Consider the following 27531-nt stretch of genomic DNA (forward strand, 5'->3'; position numbering starts at 1 on the left):
TTATATATTCCCAGTTTGTTTTATTTTCATGGAATGCTAATTTAGTTACAATCTGGCAGTTCATAACTACTGAAATGTGACATTAATTCATCTCCAATGCTGTAGAACTGTCTTGATTTATATAGTTTTAAAACAATCTTATTTTACAATAGTTGAGGTGTCTGGTGGTTTTTAAGCTCTGATGCTTAAGCACACAGCAAGCTACAAACCTTAGGTTTTATATTTATACATATATTCTATGTATTCAGACAACTGCTGTAAGTCATCTATAATTTAATATTTATAAAAAGTGCATATACTGGTACATATGCACATCTAGAAACACACTTTTACTACTGCCTCCCTTTTTTATAAAAAGCTGCATAACATACAGCCATATTATTCTCACTCACTGCTATTAAAGTCTTTTACTATCTTTGTTACACAATTTTAACTATTCAGTTACCTCAAACTGATGTAGGTATTTCTATGTATATTTTCTCCTAAAGAAAAGAAGTCCTCCCTATTCCTTTAAGAAGCTTTAAGTCATGCATCAGTTTAGTACACAGTCACTTTTACCATGGATTTTAGAATCCTAGACAGTGTAAAATCTACTTCTGGAAAATGTCTGTCTGTATATTTAATTTCTTCTTTTAGTTACAAAAAATATATAGGATTGAAACATACTGAATACATGCATCTCTCAAAGTGGCTATATTCTAGCCTTATAGATAAATTTAAAAAGTACACCCTTGCTAACAGGATGCAAACATGGCCTCAAATAGGCCATTACCTGTATTTAATAGAGCTCATTACATTAAAAAGTTCAAGTCAGCTGTTCTCACAAGATGGTGTCAAAAGACTGAAGAGCATGATATATTTATAGTCAATGTACAAAGGTGGGTGCACGGGCCTAGTGCTATTCTGTTATTCAATACTTTCAAGGCTTCTAGGCTTTGCCTCTGGTGGTGTAAGTCCTGAAATGATCTGAATGAAAGCTTAAGTTGAAAATTGTTTTTTTAATACACCATAAAAGCAAGTTGTGTTTAAAAGAAAAATGTACACTGAACAACCTGAAGTACTCACTGAAACAACTGTACAAAACTATTATAGATACAGAAAGAAATAATGGTGGACTTAACTGCAAACACAAGTAACACTTGTTAACAAATGTAAAAACCTGCTTTGTTTTAATTCTTCTACCAAGTAAGAATTTGCAGCTGTTCAGAACAAGTAAAATTCAAACCACCTCAATGTTTACATTTAAAGTTTTTATACAGTGCAAACGTTTAAGACAGAATAACTTCCCAGTGAAACAGGTGACACTACTTCGTGCCAGTCTTTTGAAGATTCTTCTTTCAGTAAGTATTTACAAATTAAGCTAAAGGTTCACTCTATATGCTTTGAAGTTTGCTGAATATCAGCAGAAAAATATGTGAACTAGCAGCAGTTGTATTACAAACATGTGATGGTTACTTTAATGAATGCATAAAGTTTTCAAGACTGTATTCAGTGTCATACTGCTCTTGATCCCACAGTTCTCCAAGGTTTTCGAGTACTGATTTCATTGATGCTTTCCCAGAAGAGGTAGAGGTATCTGCTTTTTCAGTTTTTCCATCCTTCGCAAAAGAAAAAAAATTCCTATTAATATACAGAATAACGTTTTCAGGAATCTAACAAATTCTTCAAGTCTGGTAATTCTTCTGGGGAAATATCACTTCCTCCTGTTGCTCAGAGAGCTGTCTACTATTAATCAGTCCAACTTTAGCGTTCATGTAATTAAATTTTATATTTCAAAGCAAAACTTTTCCCTAAGCTGACTCTTATTTTTGGTAGGTATTTGTAAAAATGCTTCTTTACCTTGTCAAGAGTGAACAGATCAAGAAGCTGCTCTGTTCCCATGCTCTGTAGGCTTGCATTTTCTTGGCTGATCACTGTATTTGCAATATTCATTTTGAACTTTTGAAGACCCATGATCTTCTCTTCCAGAGTTCCCCTGGTTATCAGGCGATACACATTAACAACACGTTTCTGAAAGAAAAAAAAAAGCACACTTAGCTAAAAAGTATCATCTTAGGGTATTCTGGAAAGCATAAACTTTTAGTGTTTATCATGGACATTCTGGAGGCAGTTTGGCTTGGAGTTACCCTTCAGTAAATGTACTCAGTCTGACAGACATTAGATGGAAAGCACAAGACTGTGCCACTATATAGTAGAGGCATCTTCAGTTGCATCTGTACTCCAGAAGAATTCACTGCTTTTTACAGCTCTAGGGGAAGACTAACAGCAGTCATTCTTGCCCTGTCCAAGCACCAGAGAAGGACAAACCTGTGGGATGCCCCTTCAGTTCCCTGTCTCACTCCTCAGTCATCTCTTCCTTCACTGAAGTATGATTCTTCCCTGGGCTCTCCCCAGCAGCTCAGGAAGTATGGAAGAGAAGACTTACCAAGTTGGGGACAGAATAAGGAAGTACACACTTCAGCAGCGGGCATATTTGCAAGAAGTAAGTATGAATGGAAGCTTGGTAGAAACCCACAGATGTCACTTTCTTATACATTACATTCTCTCTCACGCGAGTTCAGCAAGAAAGAAGCCACCCTTATGGGAAATGAAGAGGTTTTCACCTGCCCAATGCGATGTGCCCGATCCATGGCTTGCAGGTCTCTCATTGGGTTCCAGTCATGTTCCACAAATACGACCGTGTCAGCCCCTGTCAGGTTAAGTCCTAGTCCACCAACATGAGTGGTGAGCAACAATACATCTATAGATGGGTCATTATTAAACCTGTATACAACAAAAAGTTAAGTATGGTAAGTTTCATTTAAATAAAGAATTTATGAACCACATCTGCTTTGAGGCAGACAAAACCCCAATTCTGCACCATCTAAATAATAAACTTGGCCTCATACTGGTTATTAGGAGATAATACATACCGGGAAACAATGGAATGTCTCTGCCCAGCAGGGATGCTGCCATCAAGTCGTAAGTAAGTAACTGAAGGTAACTGAGGTCGGAGAAGGTCATGCTCCACTATATCCAGCATACTCTTCAGCTGACAAAAGATAAGCACTCTGTGCTGGGCCACAACAGCTTCTGTACCGCCTTCTGAAGATCCACCATTCCCCAAACCACAGTCAAGTAGCAGCTTTAAGTAAAAGACATTAAGGTGTGTCATTAAAATGACTGCAGATCTCACGTAAACATTGACATTTGTTGATTATCAAAAGTAGAAATGAGAGAGACAAACTGCAGAAGGAAGTATGTAAATGACAGTCACTTAAATGATAAGACGGCAAAGTTTGGCTTCACAGTCAAACTGAAAAACTTAAGAGTCACCAGAAAGCCATTTTCTTCACTTACTTAAATTCTATTTTAAGTAAAGCTATGTAATGCAATCTAACTTTATCAAGGAAGTTGTCTCCTGTATAATAAATATGAAAAAAAAAAAGATCTGCAACAAGAGGGACAAAAATAAAACAGAAGTAAGGTTCTTCAAATGCCAACAAGTTATATAAACATCATCGCCATGAAGACTGTGCTTCCCCTCCCTCTTGAATTATCAGGGAAAATAAGGCATATCCTGAAACACCCTTGCATTCTTTTTCATTTGCTACTTAATTTTATTAAGAAGAGTTTTCATATTGATGAAATCTTAAATAAAATCCTAAACTGTAACATCAGTAGGCACATTTAGGAAATTTAAGGCACAACACGCATCCACTTACTTGTTTTAAAGCAGACAACTTAGGTGCATGTTGGATATCTCGAAGGGATGAATTCTGAGCTGCAAGTTGCTCTGTAATTCTTTTATATTCTGGATGTTGGGTTGTGAGCACTAATGCTGGATGGTTGCAGAGCTTCCGTAAGTACTGCAATGCCTTTAATTATTTAAGAAATGAAGTTCAAAGAAATAATTAGCAAGAACACAATTACAGAAAAAGGATTAACAGAATTGACTTTAAGTATAGGGGTCATTCGGCCACATTCCACAATCTGGACTTATGGTGTATTTTCATCAGAATTGCACATTTAAAACCTCCATTTCAAATTGTATCCAAACACTGTTACACTCATTGGGATCTTGGGTCCCTCTTTTCAGGAAAAGTGCAGATTACCACTTCCCCCACTTTCATCTGAGTCTACAATAGAGGAAATGAGTTGGGAGCAGTGCAGAGCCTTTGAGAGTAATTGTTTCGTATTAACCAAGAGTTAATCTGCAATTCTGTAAGATCATGAACCTTCACAAGTTCAGATCTAACCGTAAGGAAACATTTTGTCCATGGTTTATAATCTTAATGTTGAAGTATAACAGCTGATGAAATCAGAACTACTTCCCTCATTTTGAAGTTTTGCTCTCTCAGTACTCAGCTTTTACAAGATCCACAAAACAGCTGAACACCAGTTGAGCAGATCACATTAAAAATACACAACAGTGTTATGCTTCAGAAGACACAAACAAAAATCTCAACATAATAGCTATATATCACATGCCAGCCATAAATACTCTATTTAGATCATATGGCCACAAATGTCTAAGTTCACTATTTTGATTTTTGTTTTTTACTAAACCTATAAATACAGTTACCTAAAATGTATGTACTAGGTAATATTACTGAAAAAAATCTGTACCTGAAATACATGACCTGTAGATTTAAGCTTTGGTTTTTCAGTTTCTTCATTCAGTGAAATTGAAGAAACTGTTTCATCAATATCACATTTGGCACGAGACTTGGCAAAATCTTCATAAAGCTGAACCTGTAGACCAGACAAGAGAATGTGTGTTTTTTCCTGACAGAAGATAGACAATCCTCTTCAGAGTTTAGTTTCAAGATAAAATTCTGAATTATCATACATCAAGAAAGCTATTTCATATCTGACACAAGATAAACACTAACAACACAATCTCTTGCCATTTATTTTCTTTCAACTTGGAAACTGTTACTAAAAACCAATCTGCAGATGCCTAGGTGTTGTTCCTGAAAAATGCCTGAAATTAAGCTCAAGAAATACTCTATTACTACAGGACTGGAATTAGCTTTTTAAACACATACTAGAAAATCCTTTTAGTACATCCAGAGAATGTCAGAGCTGATATCAGACTGACACAGGAATACAGAATTCATGCCTTTGTGGTCTTAATTGTGCTGAAAAATAAACTTTCAGCCACTTTTTATGCATACCTGCAGAGGACTGAGAATACAATAATAATCTTGAATAATTTTGGGTGGAAGATCTTGCAGCACATCCTCTTTCATTCTCCTTAGCAGAAATGGCAGGACTTGGCGGTGCAGTGCTTCCATTGCAAGCACCCCTAGTGAGGGCAACAGCAGCAGTGTTTGAGAAGAAAAACACTTTTTTCCAAAACTTTCAGCTCCCCCTCAATCTCTGATGTTAGAACTGACCACACTTTCTTTTCATTAGTAGTTCTCATTTAAAAGGCTAAAACAAAAACCCAAAGACTGAACATTTGATCCTTACCAGCCTCTTGTTCTCGACTGGAGCTTCGGGCATCTCTGCTTGCCAGGATTGGTTTGCCATAACGAGCTGCAAATTGGCGTTCAGTGCCCAAGAATCCTGGCATTAGGAAGTCAAACAACGACCACAACTCTAAGACGTTGTTCTGAACATAAAAGAAACATTTGATAGATTATTTTCAAAAGCAATAAATTGTTGTAAGGTATCAGAAAAAATTGCCATGTATATTTAAAACCCTACAAACCTCACACTACAACCCAGTCCCAAGCAGCTGGAGCTTGGCTCTTTTGTCCATCTGAGTTACAGAATACCTCTGCATACACTTGAATGTATAAATGGACTTCCCACTGCGTCCAACGCCTTAAGCCACACCCTGCATTCTTCTGGTTAACAAAATCCAGGACACACCAGTGGTCTTAGTCCTGGGTGAGACAGATACTGCACGGGCAGTATCATTGGGACGAAGCTCAAAATCTGGAGATCTCAGAACTGAGTTTCCTGCTAATTTTAATTTCCTGCTTCCCTGCCTGACACTTACAGAAGAAGTGGCAGAGAAAGTCTTGCTGCCAACTTTTGAACCCCATTAGTACCACAAAACCTGCATTCATTCCCCTATACACAGGTATACCAGAAAAGGGAAAAGATGTTGTTTCGAGCATTTAGCAGTAAAAGGCTGTTTTACAATGGATACTTTGAACATGATGACTGATAAAAGGTTCAATAAAATGGAGTGCAAGATAGGTGTATTTTGTTTATTTTCTACTATTCATCCAAAATAGAAAATCAGTTACCTGGATTGGTGTCCCAGAAAGAATTATCCTGTAATTAGCAGTCAGTTGTTTTACTGCTTTTGACAGCTTTGTTTTTCCATTTTTTATTACATGGCCTTCATCAAGAATGCAGTAATTAAACTTAATATTTCTAGAAAAGAAAAACACAGACTTAAGTAGCATTTAAAATTCTAAGCTATTAAAAACCTCAGAAAATAAGCCAATTCTTACCTGAAGAAGTCAATGTCATTTCTTACAACATCATATGAAGCCACTATGAGATTGTGTCTTTTCACCTGGTGTTGCAATCTTAGGAAAAAAAATGAGGAGTTAATTGAAGTGTTCCTTATGCATGTTATTATTTCAACCTTTTAAGATACCATCACAAGTGTTGCCATGCCCACAAACTATCCTTCAGTAGTAATAGTAAACTGAATTGAAAAATGCCATGTGTGATATTTTACTCTAAACCAGTTCTGAATGCAAGATGGATTACCTTGCTCTCTCAGTAGGAGGTCCCGTATAGTGCAATGGATTAAGATATTCTTTTGAGCAGAATTTGCCCACTTCATCCACCCAGTGTCCCGTGAGTGTAGGAGGACACACCACCAAGGAGGGAAGAGGAACACTGTCCACCAGTTTTGTTCTTGCATATTCCCGAGCCCTTTAAAAGTATAGAATAGAGTTTTTAAAAAGTTCTTTTTCACAGAAGAGTTGAGGTGGGACCTGGGGAGGCCACCTGGTCCAACCCCCCCCATTCAAGAACAGCCACCTACAGTTACCCAGGACTATGTCCAGATTCATATACCACAGGTAAGACCTATCATTAAAGTCTAAGACAGAACTGCCTTAGACTTTGTTTAAGCTTACCTGAGGCAATGATCACCTGCAAGAATGCAAATGGATTGTAAAGTTTTTCCTAAGCCCATGTCATCACAAAGAATTCCATGAAGTTTGTATTTATTGAGAAATGCAAGCCAGTTCACTCCATCCTGAAATCAGAAAAGAAGGAGAGTGCCTCAAGTAAAAACTGGCTTTTTGCTAGTTAAGCTTCAGTTCAAACATCTGTATGTTCTATCACCCAGCACTGCCAAACTAGGAGCTGGTTTCCCACCATAAATGCATCCACTACAGCCCAACCCACTACATCCACTACAGGAGGGAATAAAGGGAACAAAAACCAGCCAAATGGTACAGCGAGGCCTGGCTTTGCAGTGGTGGGCTGCCACAGTCTGTGTGAGCAAGGCACAGCCCATTGGCCATTGCCAGAAAAAAAGGCAAAATCCAGAGAGGGGAAAAAAATATCATTGGAACAGTATAAGAGGCATACATTACTTCATTTGTTCTTCCTTATCCAGAGTCCAAGATACACACTGCATACCTGAAACCAAAAAACTCAAAAAATCCACAAGAAAAATGCCAGTACCTGAACAACTCCTACTATTCCATGACTACTATTCCATCAAACTAGAACTTTTAAAACAAAAGTCTAAGTTATTACCTGCTGGTATTTCCTGAGCTCTGCTTTGATTGGTACTGGGATTTCATAGTTTTCCAGTTTTTTTCCATCCAGTAATTGTTCCAGAAAGTGACGTTCTTTAGCCTTCATTCTGATTAATTCTTCGGACATGTTTGGTGGGTCTGGTATTCCAGCCTAGGAGAACATTTTTAAAGCAGTCATGTAAGGGCTACAGGACTTAACTGCCACACAGAGGAGAAGAAGAAGAAATTAAACCTCAATCACTTAGACATTTTCAACAAACAGACAGTAAAGTTCTGCAATCTTCTCAACTGTAAGAATCTAAACTCAGGATTTAAATACTATATTTAGCTATACTTGTTTGACTACTTGCAGGTCAACACATGCAGGGCTGTAAGGTGCAAGAGACAAATCCTGCCCCAAAAGGACACACTGAAAAGATTGATAGAAATCACACGGAAGATGGAAAATCCTGGTCATGCTTTTAAGATTCTACAAAGACTGAGCTATTCTACTTCTAATCAGAGAGTTTATCTGGCTGGCTAGGAACCCTATGACACCCACTTCTTTTGAGCCACAAGCTACCATCCAAAGTTTGAGAGATTTTTCTCCTACTCAGTAGAATTCGATCTCAAGCGATACTGAAATCCGTAAGATGAATTCAAGCAGTTGGAAACTGTTGGGAGAAGGAAAAACCTGAACCCCTCTAGGTTTGTAGCAGCAGATGTTTTACTTCCTAGGTACTCTCCATACCAGCCCAGAAGCCCTAAGAAGGCATTTGGGGGCCAAATATACTCATTCTTGCTTGCTAAAAACATACAGTAGCAGCAGAGGCACTGCTATTTTCCCACCATCACATCTTTGGGTCATCCCATTTTTCTGGGCCACCTCCATCTTTAGTCAGCTTTACTTCAAAACCCAATTTACTAATCACTTTTAGCCAGGAGCCACTTGCAGAGGGCTCCTGGCTAAAAAAATACCTCTATCAAATAATTCCACCATGTATGTGGTTAGTAAGGAAGAGGGATGTTAGTAGTGCCTCAGCAAGGTATTTAAGTACATACATACACAGAGACAGCAGCCTCCTTGTTCAATGCTCTGCCTACAACCCCCTTTCAGAAGAACTTATCTGCAGTATAAATACTGTGCCAGGTAATCTCAAGCACGTCGTCAACTTGCAGCAGGATTGGTTATCAATACAGGTTTGGTTAAGTTGAACCATTTATCTTACAATCCTTCTCTCAGTCACTACATTTTTATAGTTGAAGGAATAATCAATTTGAGCATATAGATGCAGGAAACAGAGCATAGTTAAGTTTCCCCAACTCACTTGATGCTATTTATCTATTGTTAAATAAAACTCAAAATACTGTTCCACGACAATACTACTATTTTCTCTCATTATTAATCTGCTTCACTCTATGCTTTCATATTTAATACAGTTCAATAACTGATACTGAACTTTCTTAGGAAAAGTATGACGTTACCACACATATGCATGCAATTAATAAAACAAGTACAGTTTTTAAGAGATGCTCACTAAATTTTATTAAAATAGCTGTAAAACCCCCCAAACCCTAAGCTATATGTATTCCAAAGGACTGTGTTTAAGATGCACATGAAGAAGGGCACTGGTGCAAATGGCACCGCAATGAACATGCTAGAAATTTAGTTCTTCTCTGTTCCCATTCAACATCTCAGTGTAAGCACACCATAAGTGCTCCTGTTAAGGCAGACTGCTAGTTATCAGATTCTAAGGTTCTATTATGTTAAACTAAAAACTGAGATAATAAAAAACCCATTATGCTGACAACTGTTTTTCATGATTGACGTGGAAAATCTAACCTGTCTTCTATTACCATCTGGTGGTCACATTAAGTTACTTAAAAGCACTGTAGTCCTTGTAGCACAACACTGGAAGGTGTCAGAGGTATGCAAGTTGTAGCAGGAGTGAAAGACTGAAGCAGATCTGTACTAATTAAACACTACTGCATCATAATACACAATATTTTGCCCAAATATGTAGGGTGGTGCTTTTTGATTTTAAGAACTAGTAATAAGTGACTCTACTCATCTCCACACTATTTCTATGACTGTTATTTTTGATTTTTCTTTTAAATCAGTATTGCTTTTGTGCATTTCTCTTGACAACATGCACAGCAACACACATACCTAAGGAGAGTGCACATGTAACTCCTAAAACTTTTAAGACCAAACTCAGAAAAGCAGCCTTACACACAAAATTAATGAATCTACCATTTATGTACACAGTTGAAACGAGCTTCTTATAAAAATAAATTTTAACATTAAATTAGAAAATTGCTAACACAGGGTCCAATTTTGCTCATTTTACTTCTAATGGACACATCTTCGATTATCTGATACGGACTCAACACCTATAAAACCAGTTACTCATTCAGCATTTAATAAGCCAGAAGCCTGGACTTTGCAGCTGGTGAAAGAGTGGATCCAGGACAGGTCACATAGTCCATATACTTACAGCTCAAGCTTACCTCAAGAGGCATCAGTCTAATCAGTGTTGCAAAGCACTGAGTAGCCATAAAACGTACACTGTTTGTCTGATCACTCATTCTACCCAGAACTGGAACCACTAGAAGAACAATGTATGGAACAATACCAACATCCAGCTGCTCCATCACACCTGGAGTAGTTATTAAGGAAACAGTTTTTACTGCAGTTCAGGTTTGTCTGACAAATATATACCCAGGAGATTCCACACTCAGTAAGTAAGAGTCATTAATTGCTACACCCAGGTGAATGAGATTTCTAGTAACAAAGCAATGCAGAAGCAGGAAAATCCGATCTACCCAACTACTTTCAGCCAGCAAAGTGCATGGTTTGAGAAACTGAATTACCTCCACCAAAATATCACTTGGTAGATAAAATACAGACAATGGAAATCAAAGTTTCTTCTATTTCTTTCCTGAGGAGAAAAAACAGCTTAGTATTTTATTTAATTCCTCCTCTAATTTTTTTCAGGCAAGCGTTTTTGTTCACCCGAATGAAGCAACAGCAAATAAGTTTCTGCATTTTTGAATACGCACACAAGGATACAGGCAAGTGCTTCAATTGCACCTTCTTGTTTGGTGTTGTCATCTATTGCTCCCAGCCATGGTAGAACCTTCTCTAGAAAGATATTCATTGTTTCCATGGTTGCTATTTTGCTCATAACACCCACACAACGGGAAGCCATGTGTCTCACAGCAGTGCTGGGATGTTGAAGGCACATGTAAAGATGAGGCAAATGCTGTATTAACTGAATAAAAGAAAAAGGTGCAGGGAGTAAAGGTTAATATGAATTATAAACAAATTAGTGGGGTTTTTTTTGGAACTAGTGTCTCTAAGTAACTTAAGAATGCTTAAAATGGCTCCTTTGCAAGATATAAATGCTTAAAACAAAAAAAATACATTTCAGAAGAAAAAGGCAATTTGAACATGTATTACTTACTCCCCAATACAGATAAAATTCAGAGTAACAAAATACTTAGCATTTCAAAATATTTAGCATAGTCAAAATGAAAACTGATGAAGCCCTTAGTTTAGCAAGGAAGTGTTTCACACTGAGAATACAGAACTAAATACCCATAACTTTTTATTAAAAAAATAATTTTTTCTTAAATACAGAAACATATTTAAGAATTCCTTCCAGCTAGCAAATCTGTCCTACACTCATCCCCTTTGTGTTTAGGCAGATTAATTATTCATGTTGGGAATCTCAGTAATTCTTTGTGACAAGGAAGACACCCAGAAGGAAATCTGCATCTGCCCAGCAGGGTATACATATATGTCTTTGGTGCACGTATGTGTCTTCTTTTTAATCACTGCAGATATGCTTTTGTATGGGATACATTAAACAGATGGTCAGGTTTTTCCTAATGTGAAAGTCTTGAAATACTAGCTTTGATGAACCAAGTTCAGCCTCTTTGACTTTCTATGAATTTTTTTAAAACTGCACACACTATTAGCACCACCAAAATCAATCTACACAGTAACTACATGCCATATATATGTGTGTATATATAAAATGCACATATTAAAAAAGTCTTTCCATGTCATATGCTAAATGCACTAAAAATCACTTCAGTATTTTATTAAAATAAGTAAGAAAAAATTCCCCATGTTTCTTCTCCACCTGCTCAGAATTCTACAGCCATTCATTATACCCATCCTTTCCAGAGTTCTGGCCTACTTATTCCTTGCATGGGAGCCTTGTCATGTATTTTTGTCATCCTGCTGCCCTTCTCTGTGTCTCTTCCAGAGCTACTACACTTATTTTGAAATAGAGTACTGCAGATATGCTAGTACTGAAAACTGTGTTAGAAGCAGGCATAAAGGTGACTTTCTTGTTCTGCTTGTTCCTCAACTTTTTTTTTACCAGTACTTTACTGATACTTTCACAGAACTATCTCAACTCCAGGATTCTCTCCTGACTAGAAATAGACAGTTCAGAGAAAGAAACCATTTTTTAAATAATCAAATCTAGTCTACTTGGGGGTAAACTGAGGTCTCCATAATTTTTGCATTTCCTGCACAGGCAGCCTTTCTGACAACCTTCAGCCTGGTACAGAGTAGCCAGGCAGTAAACTGACTTTATTACTACCATTTTGCTCCCACTCTGGCCACACAAACTGCATGTCAGACTATTTTAAGTCAAACCATTTCAGTCAGCCACACAGTGCTGCATAACCACATTTTTATCTGTACTTTCATAACAAACAGAAGACATAATTTTATCAGTCTGTTCTCCAGGTTTAGGATATGCAGAATTAGAATAAAGCAGAGCTGAGATGCTGATTCAAGTGTAACATAATAGCATAAATATTATAATAACTCAAGTGTTGGACATGAACTTTTTTGGGATCTCATCCAAAAAACAGGAGGCCAAGGCTAAATTTTTAGGTAGCTGTTCGCTTTTGTGGTTTATTCTACAACCTGCACAAACTACAGAATTTAACATCCTATGGAATACAGGGCAAAAAACAGGTTTAAAACTGCACAGCTTAACTGCCGAAGGCTAATGCGTTCAATTCATCAAGACTAGAACAGAGGACTTGGAGAACAGGCAGGCTATGGAGTGACTAAAATACCATTTGAGCAAAATCAGAAGAACATCTAAAAAAGAAAAAATAAAGACTTGAACCACTAGCAATAAACAGACTAAAGTGTTTCATACAAAAGCTGGTTACCAGAGGATGTAGCTGAGTATCCATTGAAGCTGCTGTTGTTTCAAAAACCTGCAAGGAATTTACCAGCTCCTGGGCAGGAGCATCTCCTTTTTCCAGTAATGACTTTCGGTCTGGTAAAAACAGAAAAGGTGTTCAGTTTAAGACTGAGATACTGGCACCAGCCTGCCGCCCCTCCCAGCTTAAATCAGAAGTGTAATTACCGAAATTATTTATGTGAATGTTGTTCCTTAACGAACCAACCATAGCATCCCAGAGATGTGGCAATCCTGTTGCCATTTCAGCACCAAAATGTTTAGCTATAGTAGATAAAGCAAATTCAGCTCCTCTTCTCTGTACAACATAAGGTTTCTGAGCCTAGAATTAAACAATTTAACAAAGTAGTGAGGTCAGGTACATTTAAGAATAACAATTATTGTCAAGGGTGACGTCTCATTACATAGGCATTCAATTCTGATTGTGTTTATACCTACCTACAACACATTCACCAAGAGGTTTTTTCCCAAGTTAATTACTTTATTCTTTATACATGTAAAAAACAAAAAATCTTTTACAGCCAATTATTTAATGAGATTTGGCCTCTGCTGAGACTGGTCCATTTCAACAAGATGTTTTCCAAGTGGTTCCAGTTCCAGAACCTCAGATATTGCCAATACAGTGACAGCAAGAACAGTAACATACTAAAAATCTTACCAGGAACAATACTTGATCTGTTATTTATCCCCCTCTCTTGTTCCCACCCTCTCTGGCAAGCAGAACTAATAAAACACACTAACAATTAAGAACAAAACCCACAACACTGTTTAAGAATCACAGTCCTGCCTAGAATCTTACTAAAACATGCTGAAGGTTCTAAATTAATAAAAGAGAGGAGTTTAAAACATCAAGTACGAAAATCACACAGACATCCTGTTTCACTGTCATATTTCAATTACTGGTTTTAATGCTTCAGAGGCATCCAGCAGGCACTGAGATGACCAACGCTAATATGGGCAGGACATAGTTTGCATCCTCTTGTGTTTGTTCCACACTTTGTGGAAATCCATCTACATGAACTTATATTGATATTCATATTCTACAGTAAATATAAAATTTCAGGAGTTATTAATGACAAACATTTTAAAACACCAAACATAAGCTGCTTGCATCACAAAACTTCTTGGAAGGGAGGGGGGTGGATGTGAAGTTGCAAATTCAAGCTTTTTAAATGTACCTCATCAAGTTCTGTAGGAATGCTTCCACTGCTGCCTGTGGGAAGATCTGCAATAGGGGCTTTTGGAGCTTTTGGAGTAGGACCTCGTCGACTTGTGATGGCAAAAGCAGCTTTCTGATGTCTGTACAGTGTAATTATTCCCCTGTGCTTAGTAACTGTGTGCTGCATCCCATCTTTATCAGAGTTGGGCCCTAAAAGAAAAGCGAGAACAGCTGACAACAATTTAAGCTGCTTTTTAACACACAGGGGGAAGTGAGAGCTAAACTACAAGTCATCTGCTGACTGTGCTTTAAAAAACCCTTAATTTTTTCCATCCTTGAGGACGATGACACTTCAGTATGGAGAGGAGTTACTCTGCTAGGAGCACATTACAGACTCGGTATAAAAAGTTATGTGTGCAAACTGCCAGAAATTCTTATTCAGCAAGAAGCACAGGTAACACTTCAACCAAATATAAGATGTTTGCACAATTTTATTTCATAGAAAGCACATTATGTTCTAAAGTTTAAACCAACTTATGTTCTGTGTCCTTTACAAGCAGTTCAATACTTCTGTCATGATACAATAAAAGATGCCATCAGTATCTTTGGAATTGTTGATGTTTCTATTTATACTAAAGAGCTTCATTTTCAATCAGATATGAATATTATTCTACTCTGAGATAAAGGAGGACACATTAATTAAGAGAGTAAAATATACAATATTCAAACGTTAAAGCAGGTTAGAATCTTTGAGAGCATTAAGATCTTAATTGGGTTAATCTGGGTTGTTCATTCAATCCATACTAATAGACAGCCATTTAAAGAATCCACGACCATTGCACGCATAGGATTATTTCATTCATTTTGAACACTGTCCTCATCTTTTTATCTTACAATTAGCGTATGGAATGTAACACAAGTCACATTTTTCACAGGCTACTTTAATTTCCATTTTTACTCAATTTCACATCTGTAAGTACAATGTGATCATAACTGGATAGTAACTGAACAAGAATCAATACTTGGAAATTGGAATTAAAGTATTTTATACATGTATTTTCTGAAAACAATACACATTAGTTGCACACAGTTTAAAATACCTAAATGAAATCCTTATAAATAAATAAATACTCAGATGCTGGCATCTTAAAAATCACTGAAAACAGGTCTCAGTCAAATACGCATTTCAACAGCTCAGAAATAAGCACAGACATGTTATTAAGAACCCTAGCAGTCTTAGATGTCATACCTTTTGAGTTTTCATGGCTACTCTGAGGCTGTGCAGGACATGCTGCTAGTGGGGTAAGATGTGGATCCACACAGAGGGAGTTGCAGAGATTTTTTATAATCTTTGAGTTGGGACAAGGAGACCTTGTTGTACACTGCTGAAGTAACTTTGCTATACATGAAGCCACATAGTTTTGTACAAGTGTATTCTCTTCTTTTTTGATAGCTTCCATTAAGGGTTTTATAACAGGATTTAGTTTCTCTGGAAGTTGCTGCAAGTTCACAACTGCACATGCAGCAAAAGTATGGACTCGCAGATGCAACACTTGCCATTCTTGATTTGTTTCTGTAACAGTCATTTGGACTTGCTGCCGTTTACTGTCCAACTGTTGCAGAACTTTAGGATTCAAACTAAAGGATGATGTCACCTCATTGAAAACAGAAGTAACCTAAGAGAAAGGAAAAAAAATTAAAAATATATTTCATTTACTGTAAAACGGGATATCCTCATGGCACAACATGAGTCACTTGACCATATATCACCATCTCCATTTTCCCAGTAAATAACAGGAAGTGCTCAAAAATGTAGTTTCTGGGAATCTTGAACTATAGATCAAAGAGAAAATATGGCATATCAGACATTTCAAGTCTAGATTCCCAAAGCTACAAGAGCAGCTTATGTACTCCTGCAAATTTAGATTGTCTGATATCTGCTGGTTCTATCCAGATATTCTGGAAATATGTAAGCATGTGACAGATTAGCAAAGCACAATGTGAACACAAGAATCCAGAAAGGATGTGCAAGGTCCTGTGCATGAACAAGTTGTTTCTGAGCTTATTTTCTTTTGAGCAAAGAGACTGGGATAAAAATCTACAAAAAAAGCTCAACAAAGTAGTTGCAGGATCTTCCATATCCTTCCCCACTCACAACTGGTTGACTATTATAGCTTAAATCTTTCACTGGAAAAAGATTAAAAGCAGATTAAGAGGTCAGGGGCAAGGGGGGAGAAGGTCTAGAATTTACATGTCTTTTGACAATGGTTTTGAAGCCCACTTTGTTTTCTTGTGTCTAGATTTCAATACTGAATCCACACCTGGAATCAGAACACTCAGTTTTATTCTCCTATTAAGTATGTACCTTGCACGGCACTTGATTTTTGTCAGACTGTAAACACACCTCACGGGAAACAGTAAGCACCTTTACACATTCTTTTTTATGAGATATGCAAAGGTCACCACATTATTTCTGCAAGTTACTGTCTATGTAACAATTATGCTGAAGGTGCATTTCAAGACAAGAACAGATTTGAAGGAATGGCAGGCATGCCTCTACTTACCAGCTCATTAGCCTGATCTATTGTAAATACACTGCAGTTAACTCTGTTTCCGATGTCAATGTGTGCATCAGCTAACAATGAGATGAGTTGTTTACATTCATTTTGCATTCGTGTAAAAGGAACAGCAATTTCATCGTAATAGAGATGCTCAGAAAGGACCCCAAGTAAACGAGGCTGAACACAAATAGCCACAGTTGTACACTCCTGTAAAAGAAAAACACAATTTGCATTTCTGAATAATCACAATTTCTTTTGTTCAGTCTTGGGCAGCTCAATCTAGCATAAATCCAATTTCCAGAGGGACTATTAACATTCATAACCCAGAATATTAAAGATAAATGATTAGGAACAAGAAGTCTGCCAATAGAAATGATAGCAAGTAGACATAATACAGTCATCATAAAAGGAATCACTGACCTTATTTGTAGAGAAAATGTGAGCGTATTTACTGATTCATGGTTCTGACAGTTGGCATTTATCTACTGAGTACCGTATTCCTCCACTGTCTAACAATCAAGATTTTGGTATTTAGATGTATAAATACCATTTTAGCTTACCTACTGAAATCTTATTTCAAATTAAGTACCACACAACAAGCAGTGGATTGAGATAGTAAGTAAAATTTATTTTTGCTGCAGAAACATCCTACCTTCTGCAAGGCTGCCCACTCACAGATTACTAACGCAACACTAATCCTCTGCAAGGCAGATTTAGAATTTAAGTGGAAGAGCAGTAGCTGAGCTAATGATTCAGCTGGCTTTATTTCTTGAGTAACAGTATTTACACCTGGGTCACAAATGCAGCAACAAAGTGCTCCCAGCAACCTGACAAGAAGAAAAAGAACAGTCACTTCAATGTTACAATTACTTTGTAATTTATGATTCAAAATGAAGATGCCAAAATAGTTATGAGATTTTGGCAAAACCACTATATATTATGAAAAAATACATTGCTTTTAATATTTCCAGTAAACTGACTTTGCTGCCATCATCCGAGCACGCATGACAACATAATCCCTGGTTGCTGGATCTTCTGCAATGCTGTCTGCCCCAGCAATGTATTCCTGAATCACTTCCTTATTCTGGGTTTGACCTTGACGCAGTTTAGCACCTGCCTTTTCCTATGGAATAAAGGAGAGGTTGAAAGTGTGTTTGTAATGAAAAGATGAGTTAATATTCCGTAACATTCCAAATAACCACCACACTATGAAAAAGTTGGACTAAGAGAATACTTCTCGGGTAACAGACTTCTTAAAGTAGTCAACACTTATAAATCATCTCCCCACTAACATCATTCTGTAGTCCAATTAAATGTATGCTATATTCCTTCACTATAATATTAAGGTTAATACTCAAGATACAGCTGATGAACACACAGAGGAAAAAGGAAACCTCTCTCAACATGTTTTCATAAATAACACAATGCTTTTGGATTTAACTCAATCCTGCAAACAGATGGCTTCAGAACCATGTAAATAAAGACTTTATAAAGTATCCACACAGAGTGCTACACAGCAGGACTTAATTCTCATGGATAACCTGACAAGAACCCTTTTGCTCTACAGACTTGCAGCTTGTAAGACAGTTTACATGTAGAACTGTAGAATGGCACTGCCATGCCACTCTAACAGCTTTAGTATGTGGTTTGTATAGAAGCTAAGCAATTTCCTACTTTCCTCAGAACAGTCTGTGAGGTCACATTTCACTTACTTTTGACCTGGTTTTCACTTCCAGCAACATGTTTAAGTCAATGGGTAAATGAGATGGCTGCATCATTAGGCAGAGCCAGGCTCCCATCCATGGACAAGCAGCTGCAACAACATACTGTACAGATGCCTTGTTTAACAGTTCCAGCCACACCTTGGGAAAGAACCACAGCAGAAATCATGACAAATTTGTACATGGTCTATGTAAGCTCACACACATGCTGAGAAGCTGCAGGAACACACTCTCATTCACTCTATAGTACAGCATCACACAGGGCAATTGCGAAGTATTTAACGTGAGCACACTATTCTTCATCTGCACGAAAGTACAGAGGATTTGAAAGAGCAGAATACACAAGCACTATATCTAGGTGGTAAGTCATGCAAATACCTTGTGAATAAGATCCAGAATTTCTTGGTTGCTTTCTAAGATACAAAACTGAAATATGTGCCTCAACATGTCTTGCAGAATTGGAGTCAGCCATGTTGAAGAACTCTGAAACAAGGATATCACATGACCAAGCATATCCCAATATGCATCACAGTAAGACACTAATAACTAATTCTTACCTGGTCTTGGGTAGACAACAGTGTGAATAATGTTTCCAGTGCTGCTTTTCGCACAGAAGATATTGTGTGATGCAAGAATGGCCACACACGTGGGACCAGCACTGTCAGGGACTGCTGAATACTACAGGAAAGAGATGTACAGGCAGTGATGGGAAAAAAAACCACCACACACACACACAGAGCTTAGTTAATTTTGTTTATGCTTGTTTTATCCAAAAGAAAGCTTTAAGAAAGGAAAGTATTATTGCATATACTTGGTGATTCTAAGTGAAGGACCAAGTTACTACAGCTTATACATTTGAAAAAGTTTGAGTTGGTATCTTTTTTTGGGAAAATCCTGGTTTGGGTTTTTTTTAACTAGAGAACTAGTCAATTTAAACATGTACTTTTACCATGTTTTTTCCCAGATTATACTTTAGGCTTTGTTCAACTGTTTAGAAAAAAGGAGGGGCTGTTTCTGTTCTGAAGTTGCTATTAGGCACTTACAACTTTACAAATAATTAAAAACAAGCTTGCATCTTTTTTTCCATGAACTGGCATATCAACTGATGCAAGTAGTACATGCTGAAATAAAGACTGCATTAGTAACAAAACTTCATTCTTCTTTTGGATTTGGGCAACCATCACCTTCAGCAGTGCCAATCATACAGGATAAGAAAAATCAAATGTATACAGCATCTACCTTAAGTGCAGATACTGAGAGTTTACCACGTGTATTATGCAAAATTTAATATACTAAGATGCAGTTCCTTTGATTTGTCAGAGTCCCAAAGAGATAGCAACTAGGCAGTGTCATCAACCAGTCACAGAATTACTGGTTATACTGCTGATGTGAATTTATGTTTGTAGCTTTCTTCAGAACTGTTCCAATAGCAAAGTTCTACAGGTTCATGAATGTGTACACAGTTTTAATGTACACAGTTTGGTCTCGTTTGGAGTTTGTCTGCTCCTTGTTAACTAACAAAATGTTTGTGGGCAGGACCACCATGCAAGTGGAGCAAATACCCTTTACTAAAACACCCAAGATGAATGGAGAGAGAAGGGGAAAAAAAAGTCACATATAAACCATGTCTAGTACACTTCTTAATTCCTTTGTTGCATTTCACTAATGTAATGAAAATAGAAGCACTGTCCAAACCTTCACTTTAAGGAAAAAACAGAGTAGAACTAAAATACTGGGTTAAATAATCATCTCAATACGTGATTTGAAAGAAACTGGTAATTCCAATTTGAAAATAAGTAGACACTCAAACCTGTAATACTGAAGGAATACTAACTGAAAAGTTACCTGCATTTGCGGACCTGAGGATAAGTCAGAAGGGATGAAAGAAGGATCATGATACTGTTTGTGGAAGCTGTCAAGTCATCCAACTCCAGAAGTGCATCCCACAAGGTATTAAGAATAAAAGGCACCTACACAAATAAGCACAGGAGGTTATCATTAAAAAAAATCCAAAAACCCAAACCAGTGCTGCCTTTAAGTATTATTTTCTTCACTTAGACCAAAAGTGAACTTAAACAGTTCAGTCACCTTCTGAGATTGAAGTTGTACCAGGCTTTCCACTACTGGTACTAAAGATGCTGCAGCAACAGCTCGGACATCATCATCCAGATCTTGCAGACCTTCAATTATTGCAGGCAACACTTTAGGCAATAAAGTGTTGATCATGTCCTGCCAAAAAGATCAAAAGCATTTTTAAACCTGAAAAGCTTATAAAGATCCAATCAACTAAGATGTACTCTAAGTGTGTGAATGAACCCCATTCTTTCAAAGGGATGGTACAGGTCCAAGACTGTAATCTAAATATTTTAAGTTACTGTTCATGAAATTAAACATAGGTTATAAATTTAATGAACTCTAAGTCAGCTTGATTTTGGTATAAACAAAGCTGAGTGTCTGTAGAATACCACCACAGATAGCCTAAGCTTCTTGTAACACTCTGCTCTGTTACCTCACATAGGAGAGTATGACCAAGAGCAGGCAGGCATATCTCTATTTAAATGCTTTCTGCAAGTAACTCATCAAGTTACAACAGTGCAGATTCACTATATACTTGCAGCATGGATATAAAAGTGCAGTCACACATCTCAACCCAGCAGACTGCAGAGCAAGCAAGCTTGCTTTATCACATCTATCTACTGTTCAGCCACATCCTCTACTTTGAGCAGAGATTTTTGATCCAAACTTCTCTACAGTTTGCCTTGAGGGTTATTACCTGACGTACTGCCAAAGCATACTTTATTCCTAGGAGACCACCATGTCTCACTTCCCACTGTTCCTGTGTAAGCAGCTTCAGGAGAACATCCACAGTTTTATGCACACCAGTTTCATTCATGTGTTTCAATACTACTCCCAAAGTCTGAGCACAAGTCTCACGTACTGGTGCTACTACCTAGGAAAAAGTAAACAATAAAACAGATACTTCTATATGAAATTTGACTTAGAGAGTCAGATGACCAAACTGCTATACAAACAAGGTGAAGTTTATGTATCAGCTACTTTTTAATAAGCATCTGTGAGCAGTTATAACAGGCACATGCAGTAGCACTACACAAGGCACAGCCAAGCTGCTGCAGTGTTATCTCCTGCAGAAGCCTGCTGACCTACCTGTTCATGCAAAGGTAACTTAAACTTACTTCATCTGAAACAAAGTCTCCAAATCTGTCTAGTGCAAACACACAAAGAAGTCTAATAACCAAGTCTTCTAGCCACTCCTGATGCTGCTGAATCATCTGTAAGAAGAGAAAAGTTGAACACCTTGACTGTATTTATTCGTAAAGCAAAAGCATTTCTGATATGCTTACTTTAGCTAAAATCTGTAAAAGACAACAGCAAATGTTCACATTGACTCAATATAGTCCTCTTGCACAGACAGTCAAGGCCAAGTAGTGAGCACTAACTCAACTCACCTAGGTTACCGTAAACATCATAACCTGGTTGTTTTCTTCTCTAAAGACACAGTACCTTTAATAAAAGGGCAGTGTCCTGCTTTCAGCTGGGACAGCATTAGGTTTTTTCTCAGTAGCTGGTACAGTACTGTGCTCTGGATTCAGTATAAGAATAATGTTGATACCACACTGATGTTTTGGTTGCTGCCACATGCTGACCCGAAGTCAAAGACTTCTGAGTGTCTCATGCTCTGCCAATGAGGACATACACACAAGTAGAGAGGGAGCATAGCTGGGACAGGTGACAAAGGGACATTCCACACCACAGAATGTCACACCCAGTATATAAACTGGGGGAGGTACCTAGAAGGGGCTGAGTGGTGCTTGGGGTCAGGCTGGGGATTGATCAGTGCATGGTGAGCAATTACATTGTGCAGCTTTTTTTTTCTTGGGTTTTAATTCTCTCTCTCTCCTTTTCATTACTGTTATTTCTGTTACTAATAATAAAATATTATTGCAGTATTTTATTTTGTTTCAATTATTAAACCTTTCTTTTCTCAACCCATGAATTTTTCTTCTTTCCTGATGGTCCTTCCCATACCATCAGAGGGGGGAGTGAGAAAGAGGCTATGTGATGCTTAGTTGCCTGCTGAAGTTAAAATACAACAGCTGGAGAGCACCTTGTAAGGTGGACAATTTTATTCCTACATAGCACACAAAGTAAAGTCATTCAGATAATCTACACTGACAAACAGCAACACATCCTAGGCAAGTCAATTAATATGCTGGAAGCATATTTACAAGTAAACAAACTATAAAGCAGTACCTCACCATGGGAGACCCAGTGAAAGAAACTTTTTTTTCAGTCCCATCTCCTCCAGATTTAACAAAGCTCATCTTGAAGCTCTGGCCTCTGTTAGAGACCAACAATTTATAATTTTCTATCTCAGAGCAGAAAGCCCATAAAAACAACTGCTCAGGCCTCATCTTTCTCATCGCCACTCTTTTGCCTACTAGGTCACCACTTCCCTTGAGAACTACCCTTTTAGTGAACAAAACTTAAAGCATATTATGGATTTCATATTCCCATACATACCAAATAATTATACCCAGCATAGGCCATACACAGCAGGCTTTGAAGCTAGCTGGAGTACACTTTCCATAACTAGTTAAGAAAAGGCTTAAGGTATTTTATCATTATAGATTATGCTATTATTACCCAGCCATCTCCATGGAACAAATACTACTCTACAGGGAAGCAAGGAGAGAGAGGTTTTTGCTTTCTCTATTTACACAGTATGCTGAAGAACACATTCATGATTTACATCTCATTCTTCCACACTCTAAGCCACAAGCTCTTCCAGCTGCTTCTACAGCAGGGGAGTCAGTAGGACACTGGATGAAATTCACTGTTAGTAAACAAGCTATTACTGTAAGGATATTTTTTAAAAACTGTTCTCCTTTTAAAAAGACTATTTTAACTCCTTTTCTCGTAATAAAGAGAGGCAGTTTGATAGAGTCCCCTTACTATTTAAACAAGTAGAGTTAGATGGCCTGAGACACTACTAGAGTTAAACAACCAACTTGTCAATTTTGTTTCAGCACAGCCTTACCAGGACTTGAAAACAGTCTATTCTAACATGGAAGCTAATGTTTAATAACTTTATACATAACCAGCATATTAATAGCTAATTATATAGTACTACTGGGTTCTGCACAGGCCTTTTAAAAAGAATGCTTTGTCAGTGCATACACTGATGTCATTCAGACGATTCTGAGCAGAAAAGTCTTTATATTCCCCCACATCACACACCTGCTGCAAAGTTTAATACTTTACGAAGTCTGTTTTCTAAACTTCATTTAAGCAACATACTACATCTAAATAACTGGAAACTTACCTCCTCTAAAGAGCTATCTCCCATTTTACCACCACTTTTACCATGAGCTTTAAGTATCTCTCTCAGTCCAGTACCAGCACCATGTCGAACCTAGGAAAGTGAAATAAAAAGTCAGTTTTAAAATATGAGGGAACACAAGACAAAACCCATGTTTGAAAACTGAAATAATACTACTGTATTCTTAACAGAGATATTTAAAGAGCTGCAGAATTAGTACTACTACTTAGACTTGTGGGAATTATTAGATCAAATCACATATTAAAATATTCACCTGTCCAAAGACCAACCTCCTTTTTCCCAAGTATTTACCAGCTTAGGAAGAGAAGCAATTAGGAACTGCTTCTATTTTCTAACATGCAATGATATTTGCAATAATGCAGCCAACATTCATTTACTTTTACCTCACTATTCTATATAGCACTAGTCATCACAGAAATTTGAATATATTACTATTTTTATTAAGTTTATAAATCTAAAGCAAATCAACATTATTGTAATTTCAAACACTTAATGTTTAATATTTCTCTGTAACTCAAGCAGAGTTTGGATCCTGACTCAGTATTCTGGAGTCTGCAAAACAAAATTCTGGGAATTACTATTCTGCATAGCTTGCAAACCTGCCTTGCTTGACTGGATTTTAGAAATAAGTGAGCAAGCGATATGGGAAAGCAAATTATAGGCACTTGCATGTTCTCACCAAACATGAACAGTTGAACACACTAGGAAGAGTTTTGGAAATAACAAAAGACCAGTAGAAAGGTGTGCGACAGACTCACATGTTTCTTGTATTTCTGATACCTAACTGGACTAGTAATCGGCTTCTCAAGAAAAGCTCACTCAACAGATATGCAAAGTTGCAAAAGCAGAGTTTCGAACCAGGTTCTCACTGAGAGGCCTTTACATAAGTCAGAAAAGAACTAACTCATTTTTTTAAGAACAGTTCATATACATGCTTGCTGCTAGCAGAAAATTGTTGCATTTCATTTCATGGCAGTAACAAGTAGAACTGAGTACTTGGTAGCTCCTCCCTTCATCAGAATATTTCCTTACAGGAAATGCAAACATACACATCCCCTATGTACGGCTCAGCAGCTGTTGGTTAAAGCTATAGGCAAGCCAATAAAAACCAGCCAGAGTCTAGTCTTAAAATCCTAATTGTTCATACACCAACAATTTATTTGGTCCAAGAGGGCTGATGAGCTAGATTTTACAAGTCAAAAGAAGGAGACTTTGCTAGTTAATGTCTCAGCTTCTGCAAACACAAACCAGCAAGACATAAATGTATAAAGGAAATACCAGTAGTAGGATTCATCCTGCTTGACTTCAGCTGCCTGTAAGCTTGGCAAGCAGTCTGAAGAAGTCACCCAGGCAACCTCTAGACATTGCAAAATGCTGCCAGAGAGCCATTTTAAACATACATTTTGAGGCAGGTTAACCTGTTTTTCACCCAGAACACACTGTAATAATTATTCTGTATTGATCTACTTCCCTTATTAAGATGCATGTGCCTTATATCGAATGTACTAAGAAAGCTAGGAGAATGTCTACATACCAGAAGACAAGTGGACCTGGCCTTCAATTGCAAACAGCCTGCTTTCAAATAAGGTGAGGCTTTTAAGCTCAGATGCAGTGATGTGCCACACAAATATAATTATTCTTTTTCTGGGACCAAAATAATTGTGCTGGCTGCATATGATCTATCTCTGTGTTTCCAAGTCTGAAAGCAAGTTGGCTCTGCCCATACTGACATCACCGAGACTGTGCTACAGATACACGTAAGGATGTTAGAGGTGCTGTTAATATTTAACCTTTCAAAAGACCAACTTAAGAAAATGAAGTTAGTTGAGAACAGTTATTTCTATCTTCGGCACAAGGAACTTAAATCATTATCAGCTACTTCATATTTTTACCTGAAATTTCTACCAAAGTTTGTGGAAAATCGTATAAGGACTGAATAAAAAGATGAGTAGAACAGTTTTAAATCTTGAAAATAAGTGGTCTAAGCAACCAAACATATAGCTGTTGTAGTTACTAAACGATTGATTCCCTCCCTTTTCTACTAGCTTAGCTTTAGACAAACATGCCACTGTTGCCAGCAACAGATTCACATAATAGTCCTCAAAGTCTTGAGGAATCCAAGTTTGTTTTAATTGCTTAATCTTTTTAACCATAGATTGATGTGATTTTATTTTGCTTGAATTTCAATACTCCCATAATTCTCATTTATATAATGACTGTTTTTCATAGCTTTCCCACTCTCAAGTATACATTACATATCTGTTTTCCATTTCCCTTTAAATGAGTCTTAAAAAACATTTAAGTTTGTTAAAAGCAAATTTGTCTTGGCTGTGTAATCTATATGCACAACTGATTTAAGTTTTGATATCTAGAAAAATTCTCTTAAGTTCTACACATACAATGTCCGCATTTCTGTTGAAGCCCTTTTAAAAAAATTTATAGTTTCACCCTAAATACTGCATGTCTTACCTCCCAAGAAGGGTTAAAGAGATCATTGCACACCTCTTCACAAAAACTTTCCAGAGGCCATTCATTTGCCTAAATCCATAAAAAATTAAGTATGAGATTAAAAGAGAAAGGAATCATGAACACTTCTTATATTGTTGTCTTCACATACTTAAAAGGCATACAAAAAAACTCCAAAAGCTTCAGTATTTATTTTCATTACTGGACAGAACTGAAAAAAAAAAAAATCTTCTTCCCCAGCTCAGAAACTTTGCTGATTGGCACTGGATTCTTAAGAAGTTTATGAAGTTTCTGTTAACAGTGTGACCTCTTCTCTATGGGAATTAATTTTGATGTTCTGGAATTCACCTTTCCTTTACAAACCATCCTAAGGCAGAAAATTAAGCAAAGTTTCTTATTCTACCCAGTGATCCTTTAAATTCATGAATTTTGCCTTTAAAGAACATAATAGACAAGCCTCAGTTTGAAAACACACTACATAATGAAATTGGGTCAATGAATCCAGTAATGAACAGCATCTTTTTCAAGACACATTCCACTTTTTGAAAACCAAAGCATATGCACTATCCCAAAATTTCCTACAAGGAAAATGACATGGCTGTGGAAAGGAATTTTTTTTACCATTAGTAAGTTTACATCATCACATACAGAGAGCAACTGAAAGGCAGCTAGCAACCAGCAGCTATTCAGACTGTAGTTATCATTAATATTTCAAATTAGTTTTCCAACCATTTTTACACAAACAAAAATTTAATTACTTAACTATGTCTGGAAAACTATTTTTGTAGAATACAGACTTACCTAGATAAAGTCTTCTCAAATAAACTTCTATGCACCAGTTATATTCTGGCTTAGCATTTCCTCATTTTTAGCTTTTCAGTCTATTGAAACAAATGCAGTTTTTTCCAAGACTAAGGTAATTGTTTTGATCTTCAACTATTAAAGAGAGCACTTAGTTCTAAATTAAGCCTAATTAAAGTATGGTAAAGATTAAATAAAGATTAAATAAGCATGTAGATCAAATTATTTGTGGCTCACTGTAATCCTACCATGTAAGTGTTTAGCACAGTTTTCCAGTTTAATACCCAGGTCTGACACCTGTAGCCACCTACTTGTGCTCATTTGGGTCACAAACTGCTACCAAAGGATTAAATATGTTTTCTTCCTCAGTGCTGTAACACAGTTAGAAGCTCATTTGCTTCATTACGTATAAAAGTAAGCTGGCAATGACACTCTTCATTCCATTTCCCTGCATGCTACAATGACTAAAGAATTTAGGCACATGAAGGAATTTTGTTTTAAATTACTCTGCTGAAAAA

General features: G+C 37.1%; 1 protein-coding gene across 1 annotated transcript; it reads right to left on the reverse strand.

Moving 5' to 3' along the window:
* BTAF1 (B-TFIID TATA-box binding protein associated factor 1) lies at positions 1-27513 on the reverse strand. The gene is made up of 31 exons (XM_017726060.1): positions 26216-27513; positions 23729-23818; positions 21579-21674; positions 21158-21334; positions 20473-20613; positions 20230-20354; positions 18942-19062; positions 18763-18867; positions 18376-18525; positions 17644-17786; positions 17316-17490; positions 16667-16870; positions 15352-15778; positions 14122-14312; positions 13112-13265; positions 12912-13021; positions 10780-10981; positions 10218-10366; positions 7726-7878; positions 7095-7216; positions 6721-6888; positions 6456-6533; positions 6246-6375; positions 5458-5599; positions 5160-5290; positions 4609-4734; positions 3705-3857; positions 2913-3124; positions 2604-2763; positions 1840-2010; positions 1-1598 (listed from the first exon to the last, which is right to left on the reverse strand). The coding sequence occupies exons 2-31, from the start codon at positions 23750-23752 to the stop codon at positions 1452-1454; spliced, it is 4587 nt and encodes a 1528-aa protein (XP_017581549.1). The 5' UTR covers positions 23753-23818; positions 26216-27513; the 3' UTR covers positions 1-1451.
* Between the last annotated feature and the right edge of the window lie 18 nt (positions 27514-27531).

The sequence above is a fragment of the Corvus brachyrhynchos genome, unplaced genomic scaffold, assembly GCF_000691975.1.
Source record: "Corvus brachyrhynchos isolate BGI_N302 unplaced genomic scaffold, ASM69197v1 scaffold61, whole genome shotgun sequence".
NCBI classification, from domain to species: Eukaryota; Metazoa; Chordata; class Aves; order Passeriformes; family Corvidae; genus Corvus; species Corvus brachyrhynchos.